The sequence below is a fragment of the Anarrhichthys ocellatus genome, unplaced genomic scaffold (genome assembly GCF_004355925.1).
Source record: "Anarrhichthys ocellatus isolate YVR2014 unplaced genomic scaffold, GSC_Weel_1.0 scaffold69, whole genome shotgun sequence".
Lineage (NCBI taxonomy): Eukaryota > Metazoa > Chordata > Actinopteri > Perciformes > Anarhichadidae > Anarrhichthys > Anarrhichthys ocellatus.
In genome coordinates, this window is record NW_022280099.1 from 918,031 (window position 1) to 942,834 (window position 24,804).

Below are 24,804 nucleotides of genomic sequence, written 5' to 3' on the forward strand. Positions count from 1 at the left end.
TCAAATTATCTTTTGTGTGTACAAAGAGTTAGAAGAGTTTTGCAAAAATTGTTTGCTTTTGCAAAACATTTGTAATGTTTTGGTATAAGGTTTTGCAGAAAATGGTTTGAAAGACGGCGCCTAAACAATGAGAAAATAAACCGTAATGAGGCCCCTTGATGGCTTTTCCCTCAAGCGCCACCATGAGGTTGACATTTGTGGTTTTAAGTTAAATGTCTTAACTATTAGATCACATTAGATGTTCCCCATCATGAAGAATTCTTAGCACTTCGGTGACCCCTTAACATTTGGCTGTGTGGAGCTCTTGGAAGAGTCCTGGTCGGTCCAAACGTCTGTGAGTTAAGAATTACAAAGGCCGCTGTGCTCTAGAAACATTTTTATAGCCTTCCCCAGATCTGTGGCTCGACACAATCCTGTCTCTGCAGAAAACCACGGCTCGGTGCGTGTCAGCTGTGAGTCCTTATATATAGTGTGTGCCTTTCCTAATCAGGTCCAATCAGTTGAATTAACAGCAGGTTGAATCCAATCAAGCTGGAGAAACAAGACGATCAAGAGAAATGAGAGGCATCAAAGGGTCTGAGTACCTAGGTCAATGTGACATTTCAGTTTTTTCCATTTTAATAGAAAACTAAATGTGAACGTACATTATTTTATGCTCTAAATTGTGAATGTTGCAGTAAAACTTCTACCGAAGTTTTTGTTGCATGTGAATATATACAACAGAGGTAAGAATGTACTGCTCAAGATTTATAAGAAAATCACCTTCAAATCACAGACAGGGTTCACCGAATTTATTTATGAACTTAAATTCAACACTTTCTCTAACAATATTCTGACGTGAAAAAAAAACGTAAAAAGCTTGACCTCTCCCTTTATTGCACATGCAATGCAAAAATACACAATATAAAAATAACAAACTGTAACACTGATTCAATATAAAAAATAAACACTATCAGAGAATTACGCACACACACACACACATACACACATTTAGCACTAAAAAGGGTTCAGGTTAGCACCTTATTTACCTGCAATAATGTGAACTTTAGCTTATTCTTTCATACAGTAACTCAGCCATCATTCCATCTGAAAGACGCTATTCTTTACCGCCTACGAGACATTTGAACGCAGCTTTGTAACTCTGGGATAACGTCACCTGATTGAAGTTTTCACTCAGCTCACACACAAACATTATAATACACAAAACTAACTGTACAACTCAACTTTCAGTCCAACATTAAAGATAAACTACATTCAGTTTACGGCTCATTTGACCTGAACGTCAGAGAAAAAGCTCCGTTCGGCAGCTTCACTCCGTTGGCCTCTTGTGTCCGACAGAATGTCTTTGATGGTGTTCCTGTTGGCTTTGGAGAGGTTGGTCTTGAGCTTGAGAAGAGCCGAGACGTGTTTCTCACTGTGGGCGAAAGAAGAAGGAGAAAAAGTTAAACATCAATGTTTTAATCCAGTCAATCTATTTATTCATTATTACAATCTCAGAGACACTTGAACATGATTGTAGAGCGAAGGTTGTTGCATTAGATACGGTGATCAATTAAGGTCAGGAAATGCAACTCATAATTTCATTGTTTCGAGGTTCATTTATTTACTCAAAAAAACTAAACTAAAAAAGTAAGTAGTACATGAATTTGCTTTCGGGGGAATGTAAACAACAGCAATAAAAACGACGGTGAGTTCTCTGGGCAGATAATATCGCCGGCATCTGAACAGTAAAAATATGACATCAGGGAAATATTGTCCATTAACTTTGACTTTGTTTTAGCACCAGACATAATCGATGCTACGCTATGATTGGCCAGTCTGCGTACGAGGGGCGGGACTTAGCAAAGGGTCAACTGCCTTGATCTCTTCCAGGCTCGTTGCCATTTTTGTGCCATTTATTTTGCCATCACTTATATCTGGCTCTGGCACAAGAATCTATCCTGCCTTCAAAACTATGTTCTGCTTCGTTGATTTCTTATTTATTTTTTGCTTTATCAGATCTAGACTCCTTATTTCACTGCAGCACTTTGGTGACACGATAATTGAATTGCTTTTAGCTCACGACATCAACATCTGAATACATTTCTTCTTCCTGTTGAGTGGGTTTGTTTATCCTCACTTTAGAGTCATGTAAACTACTATTCCGTCCTTGTAAGGTCTAAATAAGACAACGTCACTTATGAATGAGATATGCTGCATATATTGTGTGAGTGTGAGGGTTACCTTAGGTCAGGATATTTACTTCCCAGCGATGCTACTTGCATCTGAATGGCGGGGACGTCTTGGAGTTTCAGAACTTCTGCAATCTTGGTCAGGATGTCCTTCAACCAAACCTCCTCTGAGCCCTGTGAAGACAGAGCAGTTACAGCTCAGTCTAATCCATTCTGATCTAATCTAATCTTGTGTTTTGGGGAGGATTTTATCCGTTGTGGTCACTGTGGATTGTGCTCAATTTCTCACCATTTTGAGGAATAAATGGTACAAATTCTCCGCGTTGTCCCTCACGGTGACGTAGGCCTTCAGCTGCTGCTCCCTGGTCCTCAGTTTGACTCCTTTCAGGAGCCTCTTCACATATTCTGCTGTCACTTCCTTGTGCAGCTGGACCACCAGCTCCTGAAATTAATCCAAGCGTCCAATCAGAAATAGCTGGTTACAGCCTAAATGTAATTACTTTTAACTGGAATCAACACACGTGTCAAACTAAGAACGTTATCACTTGATATTATTGAATAACAGGGATTTTACATATCTAAGTCCATTCACTATTAACATTATAAATACGTCACTTAATGTCTGATTATTTTACAAACCAACCAGATTTTCAGAGTTTTGAATGCATTTTCCCTCACTTGCAGGCAGCCATTGGTTTCCATTCATTTCATCACAGTTTGAAAATCAGTGTAGACTGTAGAAACTGTCTTCAGTTGTTTAATCCATTAAAGTGAACAAAACTGATATTCGCACTGTGTGGAAATGAATAGAAACCAAAGGCTCCCTGTAAAAATAAATACATTCAAAACGTTGGAAAATGGTTGTCAGTGATATAAAGTCTACAATAGAACAGCAGCTTGTCCCCTTTAAATGAAATTGAAGTGTGTGTTTCATGCTTTCTTCAGTCTACCTGGTGACAGGATTCCATCGAACCCTGAAGATCCTGAAGCTCTTTTTCGATGCCGGCCAGCAGCTTCTCAAACAGGTTGTTATTCAGCCAGTCGCTGGTTCCCAGTTTGCGGTACTCTGGCTGTGTGAGGTACACACATGCAGCATTAGACAGCTGACACGTTCATGCTGTCACAGTTCTGCAAATAGCCCGATTGAGCTAGAATTCAATATAAAATGTCCCTTGCTCTAATTAACTGATATTTGTCTTTGTTGTCGATGTTTTTCTAGTATTATATTCAAGCATAAGACTAACCTTGGAAACATAACTGTTAAAAATAAGGATTTTGTGCGAACCTTGTTTATTCTATTCAGTTGTCTTGTCTTACAATCCTGTCTGGTTGATATTTTGTTCTAAACACTTTTATTGTGGAGAGGTTTATGACCTTTGTTTTGAAAAATGACATATGAAAAATAGATTTTCCGTCAGTCACCCCAAGCCCATTGGTTCCTGTTGAAGGCAGACATCTTTACTAACAACCTCAAAGTGTGTTGTTTCATATTTTAAAAAGGCTTTTTTTTTAAATAGACCATTTGTTGGGGACTATTTTCAGCGGCGGATTAATCCACATTTGACGCTCTAGTGAGTATTTGTGGCTTTAATACACATGATACATGTAAGTAGTTACAATAATTAGTGTTTTGAGTCTGTTCATGAGATTTGTTGAGAGCTTTGTTGTAAATAATCTCACCTTGAGGACCTCGTGCACAGGTTTTAATAAATATGCGTGGGCAGATTGTTTCATGTCGGTCAGAACATGCAGACAGTTTTTCCGCACGTCCTCTATGAACAGATGTCTCTTCTTGTTGAGGACGTCCCTGCAGACAAACCACACATTAGCTCACAGAGATATTTATTAGTGTCGATCTTAATAAAGCCAGACACCTGTCTCGTCTCGCCACACAGCGCCCAAATGTCAGAGACGTACCTGAACTGTTCGATACAGCCGAGGTTTGCCTTCACGGCCGGCCGGCTGTTCAGTTTGTTTTGCTTTATGACGTCATTTTGGAAGATCTTGAACCTGCAGGAGTTAAATTACAATTGATTTTCAAGACAATATGTCTTTTAAAAAGACCATATTCTGGAGAAAGCCTTCAGTCTTGTTACCTCTGCATTAAATCCTTCAGTTGGCACGTTATCTCCTGGGCCTTCTGCAGATCTCCCACAACTTTTTCAGCTGAAGTCACCATACCATTGATAAACTGGAGGATACAGATCAATGACAGCATTAAAAAAACACTGTGAACTACTGAGACTTTACACAGTCATGTACTTCCAGCATTTTCCCAAATAGTCCAAAGTAACACAAGAAACTGAACCCCAAACTCTGGCAGCTTTAGTGCCTTGTTCCACTTTCTATAAATGTTTCCCTTGTTGGTGAATCTTTTTCTCAACATTTGCACTCGATCTTAGTTAATATGTGAAACAGCCTGGAAATTATTGTTTGGGGAAATACCCTGATGTCTTCTCCTGGTCCAAACATTATGTTTTACATGTTGCTCTGTCACGATAACAAGAAGCTTGTTTCATGAACATGAGAACAGATGGTCCAAGCCTTTTTGCAGATTAACATTTTATAGCAAAACAAAAGCTTTTATATTGAGATTGTGACCAAAAGAAAAGTCATGAAAATATGTCGAGGCTTTGATTTTGGTCAAAAAGGTTGTGAGCACAACATCAACATATCATCACATCTTTAAGTTGACATCCAGCTGTTAGTGAGAAACATGATCTGATGTTTGTGACCAATATTCCCTCTCTTTCAGCTCTGTCTTTGGTCTCCTCCACCTCCTGAGGGGAACATCTGGGTCTTATAGCCGCTTTAACATCTTGTTGTCTTGTTGTACCTGAATGATGTCGTAGGAAACAGGACTGACGAAGCAGCCGTCCTCTCTTGTCGGCTCTTCTCCTTCATTCCACTTTTGCTTCGCTTTCTCGAGGACGCGGTGGATGTACGTCGTCAGATCTTCCTGAAGGCACAACAACGTGCTGCTTTATAACAAACCTACTGATGATTTAGCTAATCATAGCGCCGTGAACAGCAGGAACAGCTTAAAATGCAAATATAAAAATGTCATAAGGTCGGTAAAATGAAAAGGGAATTTTATCTGGAGCACACAAACAATCTCAGCAATCTACCCTTCAGATGTCTTGTTTGACTAATAAATATGGCCTCGTGCTGATTGAGATGAAGTCAAGAGGTACTCAAGGACATTCATTCACGTGGGACCATGATGATCCACAGCATCTCTGTCTGGACCTACTGCTTGTGTCGGCCGTATTGATTTACTGACAGACACGGGGATTGTTAGACTGCTGCTTGTGTACAAACACCGAAACTAGACCTGAAACTAAATAAAAGTATTTACCAAACCAAAGTAAAACAGCTCAACATGACTGAACTCTAATACACGCCCAATAGCAGCAGGTCAGGTTACCTGTTGTTTGCTCAGGTATTGATCCTCCAGAGGTTTCAATAACTCTTCCGGCAGCAGCTTTCCCAACGCTTCAACATCGATCTCACCGACCAGCTCCGGCTTCTGAAGGATTCTGTCACAGAGAGAACGGACAACAACTTTCATCAGGTACATTTTACGCATCAAGATCATGGTTTCATATGAATTTTGCAAAAATCCTTATATCAGAGGCATATTTTTATACTTCAGGAGGACAGGCAGCAACTTGTTTTCAACAAAAGACATGAGTGACTGTAAACTGTAAAAAACGAACCTAATCTGTTTTTTGAATGCTTTGCATTCTGGTGTATTTTGTAATGAACAGCGGGTGCAGACCTGCAGGATTTGTATCACCTCTGCAAAGTATTTCTACACAGTTACACAACTTTAGGGCGAACTGGTCTTTTCCAATATCAACCAGGAGCAGCTGAGGGGGAAAGTGGTGCTTCCTCATTTAGCTCACTGATTTCACATGATAAAATCACGAAGGACAGATTAAAATGACGGATGAGGAGACGGTAAAAGAAAGTTCTAGCTGAGAAATGTTGTGTGCGTTTTCTGAATACCATCACGTTACCTTCACCGGGCATTCAAGCCAAGAGAAAACGTCGAATTCACCTCCGCTACACTAGTCCTCAACCGAAAACGTTTACTTGAAAAGCTTTCAACTGGTTGTGACCACTTCGACCAAAGACCGACTTCCTTTGTTTTGTTTGAAATTATCTTGTGATTCACAAAAAAACTCTAAAATGTTCATTCCACTGCATAATATGAAAAAAGACAAAACACTATTACTAGATATGTCTTAAAGGGGTTGAGCAAATTTCATGGCAATCTGCTCATTAGATTGTAATATGTCTTTAGTACATATGGAAGTTGTGGCCCTATAATAAAACATTAGTATTTCTAAGATTAAAAAGTACAATATTTGCCTCCAAAATGTAATGTAAGTAGAAGTATAATAGCACAGTCAAGAAGAGCACAAGTGCCCCAAATATGTACTTAAGTACAGTATTTGAGTGAATGCACTTGATTACAGTTCAAAACTTGGTCTGCTACTACCAAAACAAAAATACACCAACATGATGACAGAATGGACCCAGAAATATAAGTACTTCATGACTTACTGTGGATAATGCTTGTTGACCCAGAGCAGAAGACAAGTGCAGTCCTTGTCCCCCAGACCGAAGTCTGTGATCTTTCTGAGTCTGGCGCTGAAGGTTCGGTGGTACAACCCGGCGTAAAAATCACAGATGCCCGACTCGGGCGGGTAGCAGCTCTTCACCACGTTCACCACATGCAGCAGGTCCTCCTTCAGCTGCCCGCCCATGGTGCGGATGTCCACCTGGATGGAAGACTGGCCCGTCTGGTCAGCAGGGGGCGTGGAGGGGTTGTCCATACGCTCCTCCACCAAGCTGCGAAGCGTTGAGTCGTGGAGCATCTTCCAGCCGCAGGGCCTCCACGCAGGAGCAGTCCAATCCCTCCGTGTCCACTGCTGGTCCTGGTCCTCCTCCTGCTGCACGGCCTTCACGGCAGACGTCAGTGCCTCCGAGCCGACCTCCTCCAGGCCCAGAGACAGTATCAGGGTCTGCAGTACGAGGCCCTCCAGGGCCCTGCGCTCTGCTGCAAGCTTGCTTACTTCTTCCTCGTGATGTTTCAGCGCCTCAGACTCCTTTATCTCCCCAAACAGACGCTCCTCTCTTTCCAGCAGCTGCTGGCCGGCTTCACACAAGCGTTTTGCCTCAAGGTTCTGCTCAAATGTGAGGATCACTGAGGAGGAAAGCAAAGACCTCTTTTTGAAATGTTGTTTATGATAAAATGAGGCATCTGGACGTCCTATAACGGCTAGAAGAAAACAGATCACATTTAGGACTGCAGACCCGCTTAGCCTACACTCGTAAACCCAATCATTCAATATCATTATGGTAATGTGGTAGCTTTATCATCTAGTTAAGTCAGGAACTTGAGTGTACAATGTCTTTCTTGCTGCTTTACAATAGTATTTATTTATAAAATTCACAGTGAACTTGAATTTAGAGCTGAAACAAGTTGTATTCTATAATAGTAAATAGACTTCACTTTGGGATTTAGCCTATTTGAGCATTTTGAGATTAGACTATGACAAGAAACAACATCTTGTATTGATAAACAAATATGTTTTATTGCATAATATTATATATTATTGGATTATAAGTATTGCTGCATTAACGTGTTCCTTGCTTTAATGTTGCAGCTGGTAAAGTTGGAGCCAATTTCAGTTTATTTTTATATATGTGTGTGTGTGTGTATATATATATATATATATATATATATATATAATATATACTACCTTTACTTACTGCTGGATAGCTTGTGAATTTCCGCTAAAGTAAAGTAAAGTAAAGTAAAAAATAAATATTTTTTGGGAGTACAGCATAAAATGGAAAAACTCAGGTAAAGTACTGTACAAATATATTTAAATAATAAGTACAGTTGTAAATCCACTTTCATTCCACAACTGTGTGTAACTGTAATATTCCTGCAGTAATCCATTCTGAAATCTTACTGTGTGTACCAGGTTGTATAAGTTTAAGTAATTACAGATGCTGGTGTGGTGATGTTTATCTGAACTGACCGGTTGGGGGCCTCTCCTCCTCGGTGGGTGATGGATGTCCATCGGTCGTGGAGGTGTTGTTGACACCGGGCGGAGCTCTGGGGGTCCGCCATAATTTAAACCTTTGTGGGAAAATGTTCAGCCTGAAGCCGTCTGTCTCGGTCATCGTTATCCGGGAGAGAATCGGGTATCGACGGTCTGAGAAGTGCTCTGATGAATCTATGTGGAGACAAAAATATATATGTGTATGATATTAGCATTAGCTAGGTGTTATTTTCAAAATAAAAGCACAATAAGCACATTTTTGTTGTTTGAGAAGTATCAAGGAATGTTTTTTTTTTTTTTTTTTTTTTTTAAATCTGAACGTATATGAATAAAACCACAAAATACAACTAAATTAACTTAACCACCTTGTGTCCAGTGGAACCATATCATCTTTATCCCCATCACAGTTTATATCTCCAAAAACCCCTCTACCCTATTTTATGAATACTACAAACAAAAGTACATAAAAATATCACAGAACAAAAAAGCAGAAGGTGCAAATAGCCACATGAAAAAAGAACGAGAAATGGAAATAACAGTAAATAAAAACACAAACTTTCAATGATAACACTCACTTTTCAGCTTCATTATGAATAACTAATCCTAGAGATCATAAACACAACTTTTAAAATCAAACTGAACAAATAAGCAAAGGCTCAACCTATCCCACATGGCATATTTAACAGCTATTGTAATGTAAAGAAAATTTCTCAGAAACATTCCATCGACCGGTCCAGCCATGCAGATACATATCTGTAGTGAAGTATTCTAGTTAAACCTCTTCAGCAGCTTTTACTCACCCTGATCTCACAGTTCCTGCTCTGTTAGTAACTGCACACAGCTGCTGGAGCGTAATTTACACAGCAGCAAGCTCCGCCTGCATTTCATGATGTAAATGCCTCCAGGGCAGTGGAAAGTCCACACACACACACACGCGCACACGCGCACACACACACGCGCCCGCATGCACGCACACACACAAACACACAAACACAGAGAAGCTGGACTTTGTTTCAGACACACTAAGCACTGAGGAAATGCTGGCAAATCGTCTGTGGTTAAGAGTGAACTATCTCAACAACTATTTCACCAGTTCTTGAAGACATTAACAGACCCAAGTGGATGAATCCTACAGACTTTGGTGATCCCCTTACTTTTCCTCTAGCGCCACCAACAGATCAAACATATAATCTGTCCTGCACCAATTAGTTTCCCCCCAAAAGTAATAGTGATCTCTTACTTAATAGCCATCTCTACCTTCAGTTACAACATGGCGGTGCAAAATGGCGAACTCCATGGAAGACGACCCGCTCTCTAGATATAAATAACGATTACTAGTTTCCTTTAAAGGAATGTAGCGTTTCAGGGGATCTATTGGCAGAAATGGAATATGATATGAGTCATTATGTTTTCTTCAGTGAACAATCACCTGAAAATAAGAATTGTTGTGTTTTTGTTATCTTAGCATAATCCTTTTATATCTACATTTGGAGCGGGTAATATTCACAGAGCCGGCCGCGATGTTTCTACAGTAGCCCAGAGTGGCAAACCAAACGCTGGGTCTAAAGAGGGTCATTCGCATTTTTGCGTCGGCCACTGTCGTCCTCCTCCATGCTAGTCACACGGAAGAAGTCTCAGTTGGTTTCAATCTGCAACTTCACTGCTAGATGCCGGTAGAACCTACACTCTGCAAGGCTGGATGACACCACAATCATCCGCCGTATTTCAAACGGTGATCAACAGAAATGAACAATCTTGCAGGGTGGCGCTCAGCAAACAACGTACTGGTCAACGTCATCACAAACCAAGGAGCTGATTGTAGATTCTAGGAAAGGAGGAGACGAGGACACACACTTCTCTCTGCCGGAGGGCTCTACAGCGAGGGATTAAAACTGCCCTGAACATCATTGCATGAACAGAGCGTCAGTGATATTGGTGACAAGAGGTGCCTGCGTAGAGCCCAAAAGATATTAAAACACAATACCCATCCAGCCTGTCCACCTAAGACACATTATGTCAAACTCAAGGCCCGCGGGCAGAATCCGGCCCGCCACGTCATTTTATGTGGGCCGCATATCCGCCAGCAAAATAATTAAAATAAATTACAAAAAAAAAATTGAAATAGATGAAAACTTAGATTTGAAAATATAAAAATCCTCATGGTCGAAATTATGAGATAGAAAGTCATAATTATGAGGTAAAAGTCGAAATGATGAGATACTTAAACACAACAGTCACAGAAGCAGCTCTTCATAGGTTACATGGATTGAGTACATTGAAGACTTCTTTAAACGTGGCTTCACAACAGATGAAATACTTCAATTACTTGCTGAAAAAGAGACCAGAAACCAGAGTAGCAACACAAATTACAAACAAAACTAAACAAATAAACCATCCCGACGTTTGTGTCCAAGCTTTAGAAACAAACGTAGTCCATTTATAAGCTTTAACATTATGTTCCAACACCACATCAAACTGCTCAATATAGTAACAGCTGAACCTGTTGGTGACTTTAATAACCTGGATGCTGAGCTGTTACCAGCTTTTCTTACCTTCTGCTTTGCAGGATCTGCCGGGAAAACAGCAGCAGAGTTTGGAACACATCCCTCCTGAAGGCTCACAGGTGTTCTTACTGTTCCTGTGTCTCTGCAGCAGGTCGCTTCAACACTGAACCCACAAAAAGATGCAAGTAACATTTAAGGCCAGGAAGCCACGCATTGAGAAAGTGCACTCCTTCTATTTCTACACCATATGCACATTTCCTCTGAGAGCTCACGTATGAAGTGAGAATCAATGCATGAGTGGATTCAAAGCGAGGTGTTTGAAATGTGTCTCACACTGTGGGTTAGATGTTGTTTTACAGGAAACACCTTGCATTGATTCATAAATACAGGAACATCATTGAACCAAAAAACATTTACTCTTTTATTATCCGCCACAAATCAGGTATACCTGTGTCCGGTCCAGGTACACATCAATAATACTTTTACAACAAACTTTCACTGTTCAAAGGATCTCACAGAGTAGTTCTTAGACACTGACCTCAAACACTTCAAATTAGTTTTCACTTCCTTAGAAAACAGAGAAGTCCAAAAGAGTGATTGGGTTTAAATTTGTTACCTCTGCTCAGGCCACGGGAACTCCTATTTTGAATTATGTTCAAATAAAGCAACACCTCACGCAGTACAAACACACGCTTACTTACTTAAACACGTGCAAAATACGTAACTCAAAGTAATAGTTTGTATATCGGAGAATGAAATGAGAGGAATCCACTTTCGGAGACTTGATCGCCAAAAGATTGTTCCAACGCTTTCACTTTGAAGGATATGAAGTTGAACTAATCCTGGCTCCATATCTTAGGTGCACTGAAGACTGAACTGTTGACTGCTTAACTAAAATAAGTTAAATATTATCTTTAAGAAAAAACAATCATAAAACAGTTTGACTCACTGTTTGCATATTTAGTTTTTATTAGCAGTGTCTTTTTTTTACAAATTACAACAAAGTCACTGTTGCCCACCGTCTGTCAGCTTAACAACACAGACAGACCGTGTGTGTGTGTGTGTGTGTGTGTGTGTGTCACCCACACACCTGGACCACCAGAGTGTGTTTCTTTCTCTGTGGGTGTCATAAATCAAACATCGTAATTTTCATTCTGCAAATCTGAGTTGTTTAAATCCGCAGAAATAGTTTGATTCAGAGATTTAAAATCTGTGTTTTTTGTTGAGACGTTCTGTATCTGTTCTGGAGCTTTTGGTTGTATCACATGATCATCATCACCAGAAGTCATGGAACTGACAATTTAGACTTTTTCATTTCTCCTTTCTGTCCCTGAAGCTCTGTGAGGCTGTACTTGAGCTACATGCTACCATTAGCATGCTACCATGCTTACAGTGATAACGCTAGCATGTTGATGTTTGTACGGTATAATGTTTATCTTGTTCATGGCGTTAGTTTAGCATGTCAGCATGGAAACATTTGCTAACTAGCACTACAAAAAGTAATAAGTATCTAACAACATGAAATTTTGACCAGAGCGCTAGAGGGAAGGTCAGGAGATCACCAAAGTCAGTCGGGTTCATCCTCTGGGGAACATGAATGTTACATGTTGCATTTCATGGCAATCCATCCGATAGTTGTTGAGTTTTTTCAGTTTTCTTTCTCAACCGAACGGAGTTCAAACTATGAGTGTTTACTTTAAACATTAAATAACTAAATAAAGATTTATTTGTATTAGAAGACTAATGTGGACATCCTCGTGTTTACATTTGGATCGCACGGATTGCAAATTTATCAGAAAATGATTTAAAAGAAGAAGAGGAAGTGTTTTGATGTTTTTCTGTCAAAAACAACCTTTTTACTTAAAAGATTTTTTTCGTCATTATTTCTTTCCACAATTGCACAACGAACGTCTAGAACGTGTAGAACGTCTAGGCACGGAAACGTTTTGCAAAACATGAGCCAAAGGAAAAGTGAAAGTATCCGAACTGTTGCTGTTCAGACTTGCATCAGCACTGAAAATAAAACACAGTAAGAAGCCGACACCACAGCGACCACAGGTACAGAGACGGAACTTTTAGAAAACAGAGCATTTACAGGAAACCAGATGTTTTCAGTTTTACCTCCATGAAGCGTGAGACTTAAAAGTCCACTGAAGACTCGAACCTTCCTCACATCATCATGTTCATCATCATCACATCATGTTTTCTAGATTGACTGACACTCTTCTAATGATGTGTGCTCTTCTTCTGCAATAGTTTAAGGTCACCTGACTGGAGAATTATTGCCAATAACTGTTAATCTCAAAGTGTAAAACTCATATTCTCAGAACAGTAATTTACATGGACTAGTGGGATTATGTCGGTGCTGCTGTTGGCCTGTCTAACACCTGTGCAGGTGCATCATGGGTATGCATGGGGCTTTAAAGAAGACATGTCTTTCATTCTAACCAAAAGCTTGGATTTAGAAATGGAGGTGCAGTTTTAAACTAAGTCTTTCTGGATGAGACTCTGATGGAGAAAATGTGATCTGATTGAAGTGTTATCTTTTCTGTTCATGTAAAATAATGTGTTTAACAGTCAAACGTCCTTCTTTGTTTTTACAGCAGTATAAAGTGTCCACTCAGACCATGTTTCCTCCATCAGAGTCTCTTCCAGAAACCCTGAACAGTCTTCAACAGCGGAGAAGAAACAAAGTCCTCCCACCAGCTTCCTGCTCTGAAGGAAACATGTGAACTCTTCATCGTGGGCAGCGACACCAAACTGTTCACAAACACATTTCTCAAGTCACCAACTAAAGAAACGACCCCTGAAAGTAAAGTCTTGGTTTGTTCTGGATGTTTCTCAGGCTCTCATGTCTGGAGACGAGCTCTTTGACTGCTGGTGAAGGATCCTTCCAGGACTTTGGGAAACACCCACGTCCTCTGAGAGGAGCTCTGATCAGCTAACAGGAAGTGAAAACACCTGTGTGGGTCTTTCCAGGTCCTGCACACCCACATGCTTTCTGAAAGGTGTATTTTAACAAGTTATATGTTTTAAATGCATAATCTAAAAGACAACTTTAAGCATGTCTTCCCCTTTAATTGAATGTAGTCAATCTGAGGGGCAACAATTAAACAATTCTTCCATCTGAGTGGAGTATTTATCTTGTTTAAAGAATAATAATTTATCTTTAAACATTCTTCCAGATGTTTTATTGATGTCTGATTAATAAATATCTTGAGCAGAACTATGCTAAGAACTAAACTGTATCTCTGAACTCTTATGTTCTGCTCAAACTAACAGAAGAGTGGGAGGAGCTCTAATCAGAGGAAGTGAAAACACCTGTTTGTGTCGTTGCAGGTGTTCAGTTATTCTGGCTGATTAAACATCTGCAGTTCAAGTTAAAGAAAAGAAAAAAATAGAAATACATATGTGTGCAGCTGTATTGTTTGTGTCAAACGCTACAATTAAAGTTTTTATTATCAATAAAAGATAAGTGAATGAGTGGACTTCAGACAGCTGGAGTCATGAGACTATTTGTTTCATATGTTTTATTAAGAAAAGGATTAAATAAGTATGACACATCATTTCTATATAATCCCTCTGGCGCCCTTCACACTATTTCATATTTAAACTTCTATAATTGTCGGGATTTTGGTTCCTAAAACAGTCACAAAATGTTAAAAAAACCTAATTCAAACCATCCTGAGACACTAAACTCTTCACTTCAATCATAAACAATCATAAATACATAAACTACTTACAAACACAAGAAAACAGAATTATGATCAAATGAAGACATGAAATGTGCAAAGAAGATCACATGAAGCTTGTTTTTCTACCATCTGAGATCACACAGGTTAACCTGACATCAGAAAGTCTACATGAGAACTCACATTTCACTACAGAAAACCCTCATAAATAAGTCTGAAAGGCAGTTTGGAGGGCTCACACACACACACACACACACATAAATAGTCTCGTACCGTTCACTAGGTTCAGTTCCTCACTCAGCAAAGAGCTTCTGACAGTTTCTATCAATAGATCTGACACTTTAAACTCAAATTAAGGTCCAACAGCCTTTAAAGAAGACGCATTTTGCACCAAAAGTATAATTCCACAGCAGAATATTGTTCCTTCTGAAACCTGCCTTTAATTTGTTACGTCTGCTGAGAGCTTCACACACGCATGAAATTGATGAATTGGACTTTTATCAGGAATAGTTGGTGAAAAGTTTTTCTTCCCAGGAAAGAAAATCCTGACGTTCCTCACAACGCTGCATCACTCTTATTGCGTAACACACTGCATTCGTGCACGTTTAATATGTTATTAAGTGGTAACACACGAGGCTTTTCTACATCTGCCAGCGAGTTTGAGGAGACATCAAATATTTGCTGTTAGAAGAACAGAAGTTCACTCGTCTGTTGGGCCACAGAATGAACTGTAATATGTGTAAAAACAGTCAACGTGTGTTATTAAATCATTCTAACTTCATTTAAACTTTATTTAAAGGACAGTGCTGGTCTGACGCTGTATGAAAGACCAAAACAATGCGTGAGTCCTTCTCTCCATTCTTCTCTGTGGCAAAGATAAATATGTAAAAACAAATATATGGTTTGATTTTTTAAAAGCTCTCAGTCATTTTCAAAAACAAGTGCTCACTTTAGTTTTTAATCAAACAAACCAGCAGGAAGTAGTGCATTTGTTGGGGACTATTTTCAGCGGCGGATTAATCCACATTTTGTGGTTTAGTAAGTCTCATACTTTTCTTTTTGTGTCCGATTCAACAAACTTTCTCAACCGGACCGACGTCTTGTTTCAGCCTCATGAATATCAGTTTATTATGTTTATTATAAAGCTACCGGCTCCTCTCTGTGTGTGAGCAGGTTTCATTCATTTCTACCAGTTAAAACTGAAATCATCAATTTCTCCTTGTGTTTGAGAACGTGCGTACATTTAGAGCCTCTTCTTACTCAGCGAGCACCAACTAACTCTCAGTGGTAGACGTGTGTGATGAAGGGAAACCGATTCCTAAATAATAGACACACAATACAACTTCAATGTCGACCGTGTAACAACGGAGAGATTGAGAACGATCGGTCCTGAAAAACATGAACTGCTTTTTCTGTGCAAAAAGGTGCAGTTTAGTTTAGTGTTTGAGAGCACAGGACCTTAACTTATGTGTCAGACCACCTTAAATAACACAGCTCTACCTTTAACTCCATGGCGCACTAGTTGTCGGGCAGCAGGAAGCTGAGGCAGGAGAAAGGCAGATTGGAGAGGCAGTCTGTGTTGACGGTGACATGCATGTCGCCAAATAAAACCCGGCTCCTGTCGCCGCCGCCGCCGCCCAGTTTCTCCTTCAGCTCCGTGTGACGCTGGAGGATCAGCTGGTGCTCACGGCCTCTCAGCAGGCCTCTGAAATACAGGACAGCTACCAGGTGCTTCCTGCTGCAGGCGGAGAAGAAAGAAAACACAGAGACATATTTTAAGGATCATCAGTGCATTGGATGTCAAAAGAAGTAAAGTAACCTGTGAGTGATTGTAGGAGGAGAGTCTTTGTGAAGCTCAGGAGTTCAGAGTTTGTTGTCAAGTTTCCTTCAGAGCAGGAAGCTGGTTGGAGGACTTTGTTTCTCCTCCGCTGTTGAAGACTGTTCAGAGTTTCTGGAAGAGACTCTGATGGAGGAAACATGGTCTGAGTGGAGCTTGTGTCGTGTACTAAGAATAAAATCAGATTTTATCTGTAAGGTTTCTGCTTCCTTTCCATGGGAGATTTGGGGGAATGGCATTTAAGTTTAATTATATATTATAAACAATAAAAGAGCTTTGAATTAACAGAGCAGTGAAATGATCTGAATGAATTGCAGAGATCTCAGCTCATCATCACCACTTCATTACTTAGTTTATCTGCTTGTTTGGTTGACTCATCCTCTCACATGTCACATGTTTGGTGAAATGCCACTCAGCTCACAAACACGTGATTTATGAGCAACATAATCTCAGGAGTTAATACAGCACGTGTTATGTGTAAACAGTTCATTGGGGTTAAAGGTTAAAGTAAGTAAACATACTTTCTGCTTCATTTCATTCATCTACTAGTTCATCATCACTTCCTCATTCTTCTGGTTACTGAAGCCAACTCGTCTGTTGAGTCTTTTAATTAAACAACGAGGGGATTCCTGCAGAGGTCAGCTGACCTCTCCGAGTAAATAGAAGCATCGTCGTCTACCACTTCCACAATTACAACGAGTGGAAACTCTGATGCTTTTTAAGCATTTCAAGTAGAAATTAAAACCAGGAAGTAGGTTAAATGTCTTCACTCTGGCTTTTTTTTGTGTTGAAGTGAGTTGACTTTGAGTATTTTAAGGCAACAAAACCGCTGCTTTTCAACAGAGACGTGTCACAGCGCTTTGGGAACCTGCGTTTATGTTTCACTTTCACAAACCGGTTTATAAGAAACGTCTGGGGGTCACCTGGAGGGTCATCCTCATCATCCTCATGGTGAAGGATGACCCTCAAGCTTCTGGATTGGCTAGTTGAACATAAATATGTTTAAACTACAGATTAAAAAAAAGGCCAAATCTTATGTTTCCCTCCATGTGGCACATATCTGGTTTGTACTGACAAAAACATCACTTGTCATCTAACATTTCCTGAACATCACACCAGCTGTGATTGGACGAGAGGCGGGTACAACCTGGACAGGTCGCCAGTCAATCACACGACCGAGTGCACAACTCTCGTTTGAACATTGAATTAAAACAGCATCGCAACGTGTGGCTGCTGCTTGTTCGGTTGTCAGAATCGACTTTCCATCGAGTTCTATAGAAGTCACACAGGAACACGACCGTTTCAGAGCGACAGGTGTTTCAGATTAACGAGAGACCGTGTTAACTGGTGACTTTCTGCAGAATGCGTCTTTTCTATTCACGTGACTTTTCTTGGATCGATTTAGTTTTCCTCCTGCAGTGAGTTCGGCTGGTGAGTCGTGCAGAATGAGTCAGCGAGTTCTTGGAATCGCTCACCTGAAGTCGGGGTAATGCTCCACTAAAGGCTGCAGATGGTTCTTTATGTCGCTCTTGTTTTTCTGCACGATGACGTTGCTCAGGTCGTCTCCCACAGCGTAGAGCCACTCGTGAGTCGACTTCTACCACAGAAACAATAACAAACATTAACAAATAACATTTCTTTTGGTGAAGTATCCGGTAATTTTACTAATCTGGTGCACGGAAATACCCAAGTAAATTGTACTTAAGTCCAATACATGAGTAAATATTCTGGAAAGTTTCAAACTTTTACATTAAAAGTGTTTTGATGAACTCTTTGCTATTTTCTTTCCCCGTATTGACCTGCAGGTCAAACAGATACACGCTGAAGAGGAAGTTAAAGACTTCATTACCATGTTCTCAAACAGATCACTGAGCTTCTCCCACTGCAGGCGCATCTTGCTCGCTGCCTTCTCGTGTTTCCGGTTCTTGCACGAGTAGTTGTTCTTCATCAGCTGGCCGACGTATTCCCTCACCACGTGGTAGTGCAGTCGGCTCGCAAACTCCTGTTGCCGGGAAACACAAACACACAGAGAGAGAGAGGGGGGGAAATAACAGGATGGGCACAGAAGAGAAAAGAGGAAATGTGAGTGTGGTTCTCTTTATGTGTCCGTCACACGACCAGCAGCCATCAGATCAGCTGAACTTCCACCTCCGCTTCCACCTATTCATTCCTGACTGTGTTTCAGCGTTTATTCGGTCTCGCTTTCATGCATCCTGCAGTCACAGCATCCGGCCCAAAACAATGGCGCCCAATTTGATTCACTGGAACTTCCAAGAAGGTCATAAACAGCAAACATGGATTTCCTCTGCTAACCCTCAAAGCGATTACTTAGTGTGAAAAGCTTTATTTGTAGCTCAGCTTCTGCCTCCCTTTAATCCTAAAAACAAACATTGCTGCCAAAGCTAACACTCATTGTTTGACCCGGTTAGTTCCCGGTTAGATATCAGTCTGGTTTGTCCAATCAGGATGGGACAAATGCCAGTAAATATTTGGCTCGAACTGGGAACTTTCTCGTATCATACCCGACACTTTGGCAGGTAACCAATCGTTATTAAGAGGCGGGGGTCTTTCCTCACAGGAAGATAAAGCGGTTGGTAAATACTGGAAATTCCTCTGATGGCTTCTTCCAGCTCGTTTCCTCCTCCTCCTCCTCCTCCTCCTCTTCCTCCTCCTCCTCCTCACCTGATTATGCGGCGGCCTCATCAGAGCGCAGTGCTGAGACAGCAGCTCTGTCCGACTGTGAAGCTGCCCAAAGTCTTCATCGTTGGTGAGCCACTTCCTCGTCATCATCCTCCTCAGGTACGGCTGGAAAAACAGCACAGGAAGTAGGTTCAAAGTGACAATGAAGTGAAGTGTTGTTCTCCACAGGATGGATCGGTGCTTTCATCTGCTCACATCTTCTCAAGAAGTGACTTCAGGGATTTTAACAAGTCCTCTGAATTAAATGACAAAAATACGTCGTTTGTAAGTGTCCTTTAGAACGACACATATCCGACCCCCACAAATCACTGAAAAATAAATCTGATGCAACATCGCTCTGTGATCGATATGTTAAAGATAACAATGCCACAGAGCTTCATAGTGATTTTCAGCTCATTGTCATTTTTATGCATTTTCCTACGAAAGTGCAGCAACACTTGTCATTTTCACTTGTTACATGCACACAGTCTTTATAAAATAAACTTTCGTCTTTACAGGTTTAGACAATAAAACCACCTCGTTAGGTTTAGGAAAAGATGGTCGTTAAAATAACAACAGAAGTGCTGTTACACAAGTACACAATTTGGCTGAAATATCGCTTGTTTGTTGGATTCATCCACCTCCAAATGTGTGCTTTTGAGATCTTTATACTTCTTCGTTCAGGGTAACATGAGAAATTACTTTATATCTACGAATTACACCTCCTGTGGTCGTATGAGAAGAAGGCTGTTGCTGCTCAGAACTACAGGTGGAAGTAGTGTGATGGAGGTAAAGCAACACAAAACCTCTCGGGGAGGTCAGAGGGGAGGATTGGACATGAAGGAAAACTCTTGTTTGTGTCTGGTTTCCTGCAAACAATCACTGTTGGTTTTATTAACGACTATAAACTTAGTGAAGTAGTTTCTGCAACTAAACTTAAACAAACCTCTAAGCATAGTAGTGGCAGATCACAGATCAGCAGTTACATTATGTCCTGCTGTTCGTTGACCTGTTTTGTTGTGAGATAATAAATCCACCTCTGAATGACTTCCCTTCCTCCTTTGTGATCTTTTACAGAAAGTGACTCGCCCGAACGAATCTCTGCATTGAGTTTGAATGAGAGGTTCAGGAAAAGAGCAATCCTTTTTCAATTCCCCTTTAAGAAAACTGCAACAGCTCTCTGAGTGAGGAATAAATGGATGAAAACCAGAACTGGGCTTTCACCTAAAATACCGCTGATTTCATTCGCGTGATTGTACCTTGACGTCGTCTTTGAACTGGTCCTCCAGCACCTGGTTGAGCCTGATAATCAGCGACGTCGCCTCTTGTCTGAACCCGTCCACCTCGTCTGGACACGAGTCCCGGTACTCCTCCATGTGCTGCCTGCAGGAGCACAAAAAGAAAAGAAAGATTTCTCTTGGATACTTTAATTTAAATAACTATCTGAAAAAGTAGAAAACTCAAAAGAACACGCCTTTTTTCTTCTTCTTTCCTCCATTAATCATCTCATGACCCAACAGATGTATCTGGTGACCCTTTGGAGGGTTCCCTCGGTTGGGAACCTGATATGTCATAATAAAGCACTTTTACTTTTGATGCGTTCAGTACATTTACAGATGCAGACACCTTGAATTTCCCTGCCAAGCCAACTTCCAGCCAAGTACCCTATACGGGGAGCACCTTTATTTTAAAGAGTGTAGGCCCTATCATGAAGGAGGGGGAATTCTGTAGCTCATCATACTTTCACATAAGTACTTTTACACTGTTGTATTAGTACTTCTACTGAAGTAAAGAATCTGAATTTCTTCCACCAGTTTGTCATGAAGACTGAAGCATTTTTCAACATATTTTCACACCACTAGCAAAGTTGTGACCCTAAACCGTAAGCCATGAGGCGAATTAAATATAATAAAATTTGATAAACAAACACATGAAGCCACGTTTTATGAAAGTACGTTACAACTAATGCAGTTATTTAGAGGTCTTGCACATAAATTCCTTTCACATTGGTCTTTAATTCAGGAGCTTTTTTATTGATCTTTTTGTAAATGTCTACAGGACTGAGACCCAGAGGATGGAGAGCAATGGTGTTAGAGGTGAAGTACTCGACCACAGACTCCCCTGAACCTCGAAAAGCTCAGCAGCAGAACAGAACGCAGACATGAGATCTGCAGCTATAAACACACACCGCTCTCGACACATGAGGACGTCCTCAAATGACCGGCTGCAAAGACTGGAAGCAGCAGCTGGGGGAGGTTTGAGAGGTTCATCTGGCTGTAGCCTCTCTGCTTTCACTCCTCCCCCCGTGACAGCATTTCTCACACACAGCCCAGATTCCCCGAAATCACGTGAAGTGGCACTCTCTCCAAACCTGGCACAATGTTTCTCACATAGCCTAATTAAGTGGGTGTGTGGTGAAGCTCTGCTGTGCATGTTAAAAGAGAAACTTCTGAACAAGCTTGTGAAAGAAAGGACTGGACTAAGGGTTGCATTAAGAACCCACACACCCCCAGACACTGTGACTGTGAACCATGATTGTTGTGGGATGCACTGCACCAAAGCATGAGGAACCCTGAGAGAGGTCTAGATGAAACCTTTGGAATATAAAAGGGTTCTCGATAGAACCTCCCAGGTGGATTCTTGTTAGCACTCTTATAAGGTGGAAATGTTCTGGGTTGCACAGATGGTTTTAGGTATTTTTGTTCGAAAAAGGGTTCCAGGTGGAACCTTCTTAGAGGGTTCCGCCAGGAACAAAAATGTTTCCTCTGAGATGTAGTACAATAAAAAGTACAATATCTACATCTGAGATGTAGTGGAGAAGTATTGAGTATCAGGAAATGGAAATACCAAAGTAAAGTACCACAAATTTGTACAGTACTTGATAAATATAAAGTATTTGTATTTGTCTCTAATGTACAGTCTTGTACTCTGGATTTGTACTGTTCTTTACGTATGAGCCACGTTCCCACTGATGGACAGTAAAGTTGTGTTTTAAAGTTGTGCTGTTACGTCTGCTTCTGAAACAGGAACTCATCTCTGGATGAATCGGGTGATATTTCTTTCCCTTGAGGGTGTGCTGCCCCGTTTATGGTTTTGTCAGGGCACGCTGGTTCGTCTCCGGGCCTCTTGGGTAATTTCAGGAAGTCATGTGACTTACTGTAAAGCAGTGAAGCAGTTGATGTATGTTATCTGGTACTCGCTCCAAAGAGGCTTCGGTCTGAGAGCGCTGCAGTGACGCCTGAACTCCGTCTCAAATCTGTGAGAAAGCAAGAGGAGGAGAGAGGAGAGAGATTCAGCCTGTCAGACAATGAATAGGGTTCAAACTCCCACCTTAAATAGGCTTCCTGTTTGTACTTCCATTTTATTCTACTCTGTACTTCTACTCCACTGCATTTTGTAAGAAAATGTACTTTTTACTCCACTTCATTTATCTAACAATTTTCGTCACTTTTGCAGATTATTAACACAAAATATAAATCATTGTGGATTAAACTACCCACCAGTGTGTAAGTCATTTAAATGAGTTCCATCTTTACCAGCTGCAACATTAAAGTGATAAACATCAATAATTATAATCCAGTAATATAATATGTATGATTCTGAAATGGGACAATCAGCATAGTGAGTACTTTTGGTACTTATGTATATTTTGATGCTAATACTTTTGTACTTTTACTGTACGCAAGTACGATTCTGAATGCAGGACTTTTTACTACTTTTACTTGAATAAAATATCTGAGAACTTCTTCCACCGGTGTCAACAGATAACCTTTGTTTAACTGTTACTTTTTTTATTGTTATTTTTTGCTACTTTTCCTGTTTTCTGTTTCCTTTTTTTTGCTGCTGCAGAGATAAAACTGGAATAAGATGAATGTAATATGTCTGTGTCATTGAGATAAAGAACGATGGAGAGAGGGCGGTCACAGAGTTCACTTAAAACAACACCAGTCATCAATCAGCCAGAGGAAATATTCCGACATTTCGACAGTGTGGTCGTTGCACATTACTGAGGGCAGGATCCTGTTTCCAGTTGGTGTTCTTGTGGGAGGGTTCCCCCTCACGCTGCCACCTTCCTCTTTTACTTTGTTTATACATATATCTATGTTTTATTGAGTAACATGTGATATTTTGTGGTTGACTTGATGCCATTTGACCTCCTCACTAATGCATTATTTCTGAAGATAAATATGACGACAGACTTAAGTTCTTGTTGTATGTTGTTAAGAAGGCTAAAACATCATATATTAAATGATTTAATAAGCAAACCTGGCCTCTGAGGACGTTTATAGGTTGTTACCGTCTCATAGATGTCGAGACATTTCATTCAAAACCACAAAGTTCTACCTCACGTTGGTGCTAAATGATAAATCAGAGGATCACCAAACTCAAAGGGTGTTTATAATGGTTGAGATAATTCAGTCTGGCCTATGCCAATATTACTCTTCTTCTAGCTAGCAGAGATAAAACATAAGAATAAATACGTAGCACAGTGTGTGAATATATATGCCTGTCCTTTACGTGTTTGGACACATTCAGTGTCTCCGTGTTGACGAACCTCTTGGGGAACGTGCTCAGCTCCTGGAGGCAGCAGGAGATCACTTGCTGTTCCAGCTGAGCATCGATGGCTCCAGAGTTCTGAACATTTCCTTTCACTGTCTGCAGAGAGAGAAAACACACCAGCACACACACTTTAGTACAAACACACACACACACACACACACACACACACACACTGAGTCACGATGAGCTTCATATGGAGCTCTCTGCTGCCGCCACATGGTCACATCACAGCATTGCATGTTTAGACTTCTGTCATCTAGACTCATTAATATTTACGAACAAACACAAAAATAAACACTCAAGCCTATGAAGCCACATACTTTGTACAGATATTACATTTATTATTGTATAAATATCTAATTTACTTGTTTTGTAATCATTTAAATCAATATAGAAAATAAAAATATATAGTTATATATAATTCTTTGTCTAAAGTATGATTTTAAGCAAAATAGTATCATTTTTTCCAACATATCTGCTGAGTATTTTAGGTACTTATGTGTTTCTTATTAATAAGCTTCAGGCATACTTCATGGTACTTTAAATATAAACATACTGTTTTTAATACACTTAACCACAGCTAGAACATTTAAAGAACATCATGTGACATCTCATCTTTGACATCTACATATTTAATAATAATAGCAGGCGTACCGTCCAGATGTCCATGTGAAACGGACAGTTGAGGAAGTCCTCCTCCTTCTGCGGAGAGCTGCTGTCCCTCCAAACCTCCTCATGTTCAAGTGCAATGAGTCTGTCCAGTGAAGAGCTCATGTCCTTCTGCAGCAACAGACACAGAGAGGAGAACGCTGGTCAAAACCTCTACGACAAGATCGTCTCATCAGGTCTTTCTTCTCTGACGATTCTATTTCAGCTCATCTAAAAACACTCAATTATTATCACAAGAACTGGAATTAATATACAACCGTTTAGCTATTTTCAGCACCTTGGCTGCAGTGTTTAACGAGCCACAACAGGAGGTTACAGACGTTGGTTTAGTCTTGAATCACTAAATTAGAGGCTTTTGTGCTTTTATTTTGAAGGCCAAAGTGGAGGAAAGATCCAATAAGGTGGAGTTATGTTTCTGTTTTGTGAGGAAAAAGATGATTTTAAACAAAACCTTCTTTCTAATTAGAGGAAAATGTAATTTTCTGGTTTGGTTCTTGATTTCTTTGTTTTTAGTAGTTCACATAATTACTTAAGTCAAGTTTTATGGACAGGTGTGTAAACGTCCCCAGGCTACCTCATTGCCCTCTGCCGTTCACCTTTATTCCCCAT

The 24,804-nt window shown here is 40.3% G+C and overlaps 2 protein-coding genes, 1 non-coding gene and 1 pseudogene across 11 annotated transcripts in view; 1 reads left to right on the forward strand and 3 right to left on the reverse strand.

Annotated features, from left to right (window-relative positions):
* Nucleotides 1–10,907, reverse strand: tnfaip2b (tumor necrosis factor, alpha-induced protein 2b). Of its 3 annotated transcripts, none has more exons than XM_031873203.1 (12): nt 10,807–10,907; nt 8,231–8,428; nt 6,744–7,386; nt 5,599–5,710; nt 5,008–5,130; nt 4,268–4,362; nt 4,089–4,181; nt 3,852–3,978; nt 3,122–3,241; nt 2,461–2,613; nt 2,224–2,345; nt 1–1,414 (listed from the first exon to the last, which is right to left on the reverse strand). In XM_031873203.1, the coding sequence occupies exons 1-12, from the start codon at nt 10,856–10,858 to the stop codon at nt 1,267–1,269; spliced, it is 1,986 nt and encodes a 661-aa protein (XP_031729063.1). In that variant the 5' UTR covers nt 10,859–10,907; the 3' UTR covers nt 1–1,266. The 3 variants fall into 3 exon arrangements, with proteins under 3 accessions (XP_031729063.1, XP_031729065.1, XP_031729064.1); XM_031873205.1 differs by lacking the exon at nt 10,807–10,907 and adding an exon at nt 9,055–9,212; XM_031873204.1 differs by lacking the exon at nt 10,807–10,907 and adding an exon at nt 8,830–9,044.
* The window catches only part of exoc3l4 (exocyst complex component 3-like 4), a 23,480-nt gene continuing 9,543 nt past the window's right edge, over nt 10,868–24,804 (reverse strand). For 4 of the 7 annotated variants that reach the window (XM_031873201.1, XM_031873199.1, XM_031873200.1 and 1 more), the window contains exons 7-14: nt 24,181–24,306; nt 23,522–23,622; nt 22,124–22,222; nt 20,226–20,349; nt 18,970–19,092; nt 18,137–18,289; nt 17,763–17,884; nt 15,447–16,188 (exon numbers count right to left, since the gene is read on the reverse strand). In XM_031873201.1, coding sequence (XP_031729061.1) covers nt 15,969–16,188; nt 17,763–17,884; nt 18,137–18,289; nt 18,970–19,092; nt 20,226–20,349; nt 22,124–22,222; nt 23,522–23,622; nt 24,181–24,306 — 1,068 coding nt within the window. In that variant the 3' untranslated portion in view covers nt 15,447–15,968. Of the gene's footprint in view, nt 10,922–15,446; nt 16,414–17,762; nt 17,885–18,136; nt 18,290–18,969; nt 19,093–20,225; nt 20,350–22,123; nt 22,223–23,521; nt 23,623–24,180; nt 24,307–24,804 lie in introns of those variants that run through there. The other 3 variants (XM_031873197.1, XM_031873198.1, XM_031873202.1) reach the window with 3 other exon arrangements.
* LOC116397631 (small nucleolar RNA U3) lies at nt 13,374–13,580 on the reverse strand. Its single transcript, XR_004213713.1, has one exon. It is a non-coding gene; the product is annotated as a small nucleolar RNA U3 (small nucleolar RNA).
* On the forward strand, nt 16,323–16,436 carry LOC116397633 (uncharacterized; annotated as a pseudogene).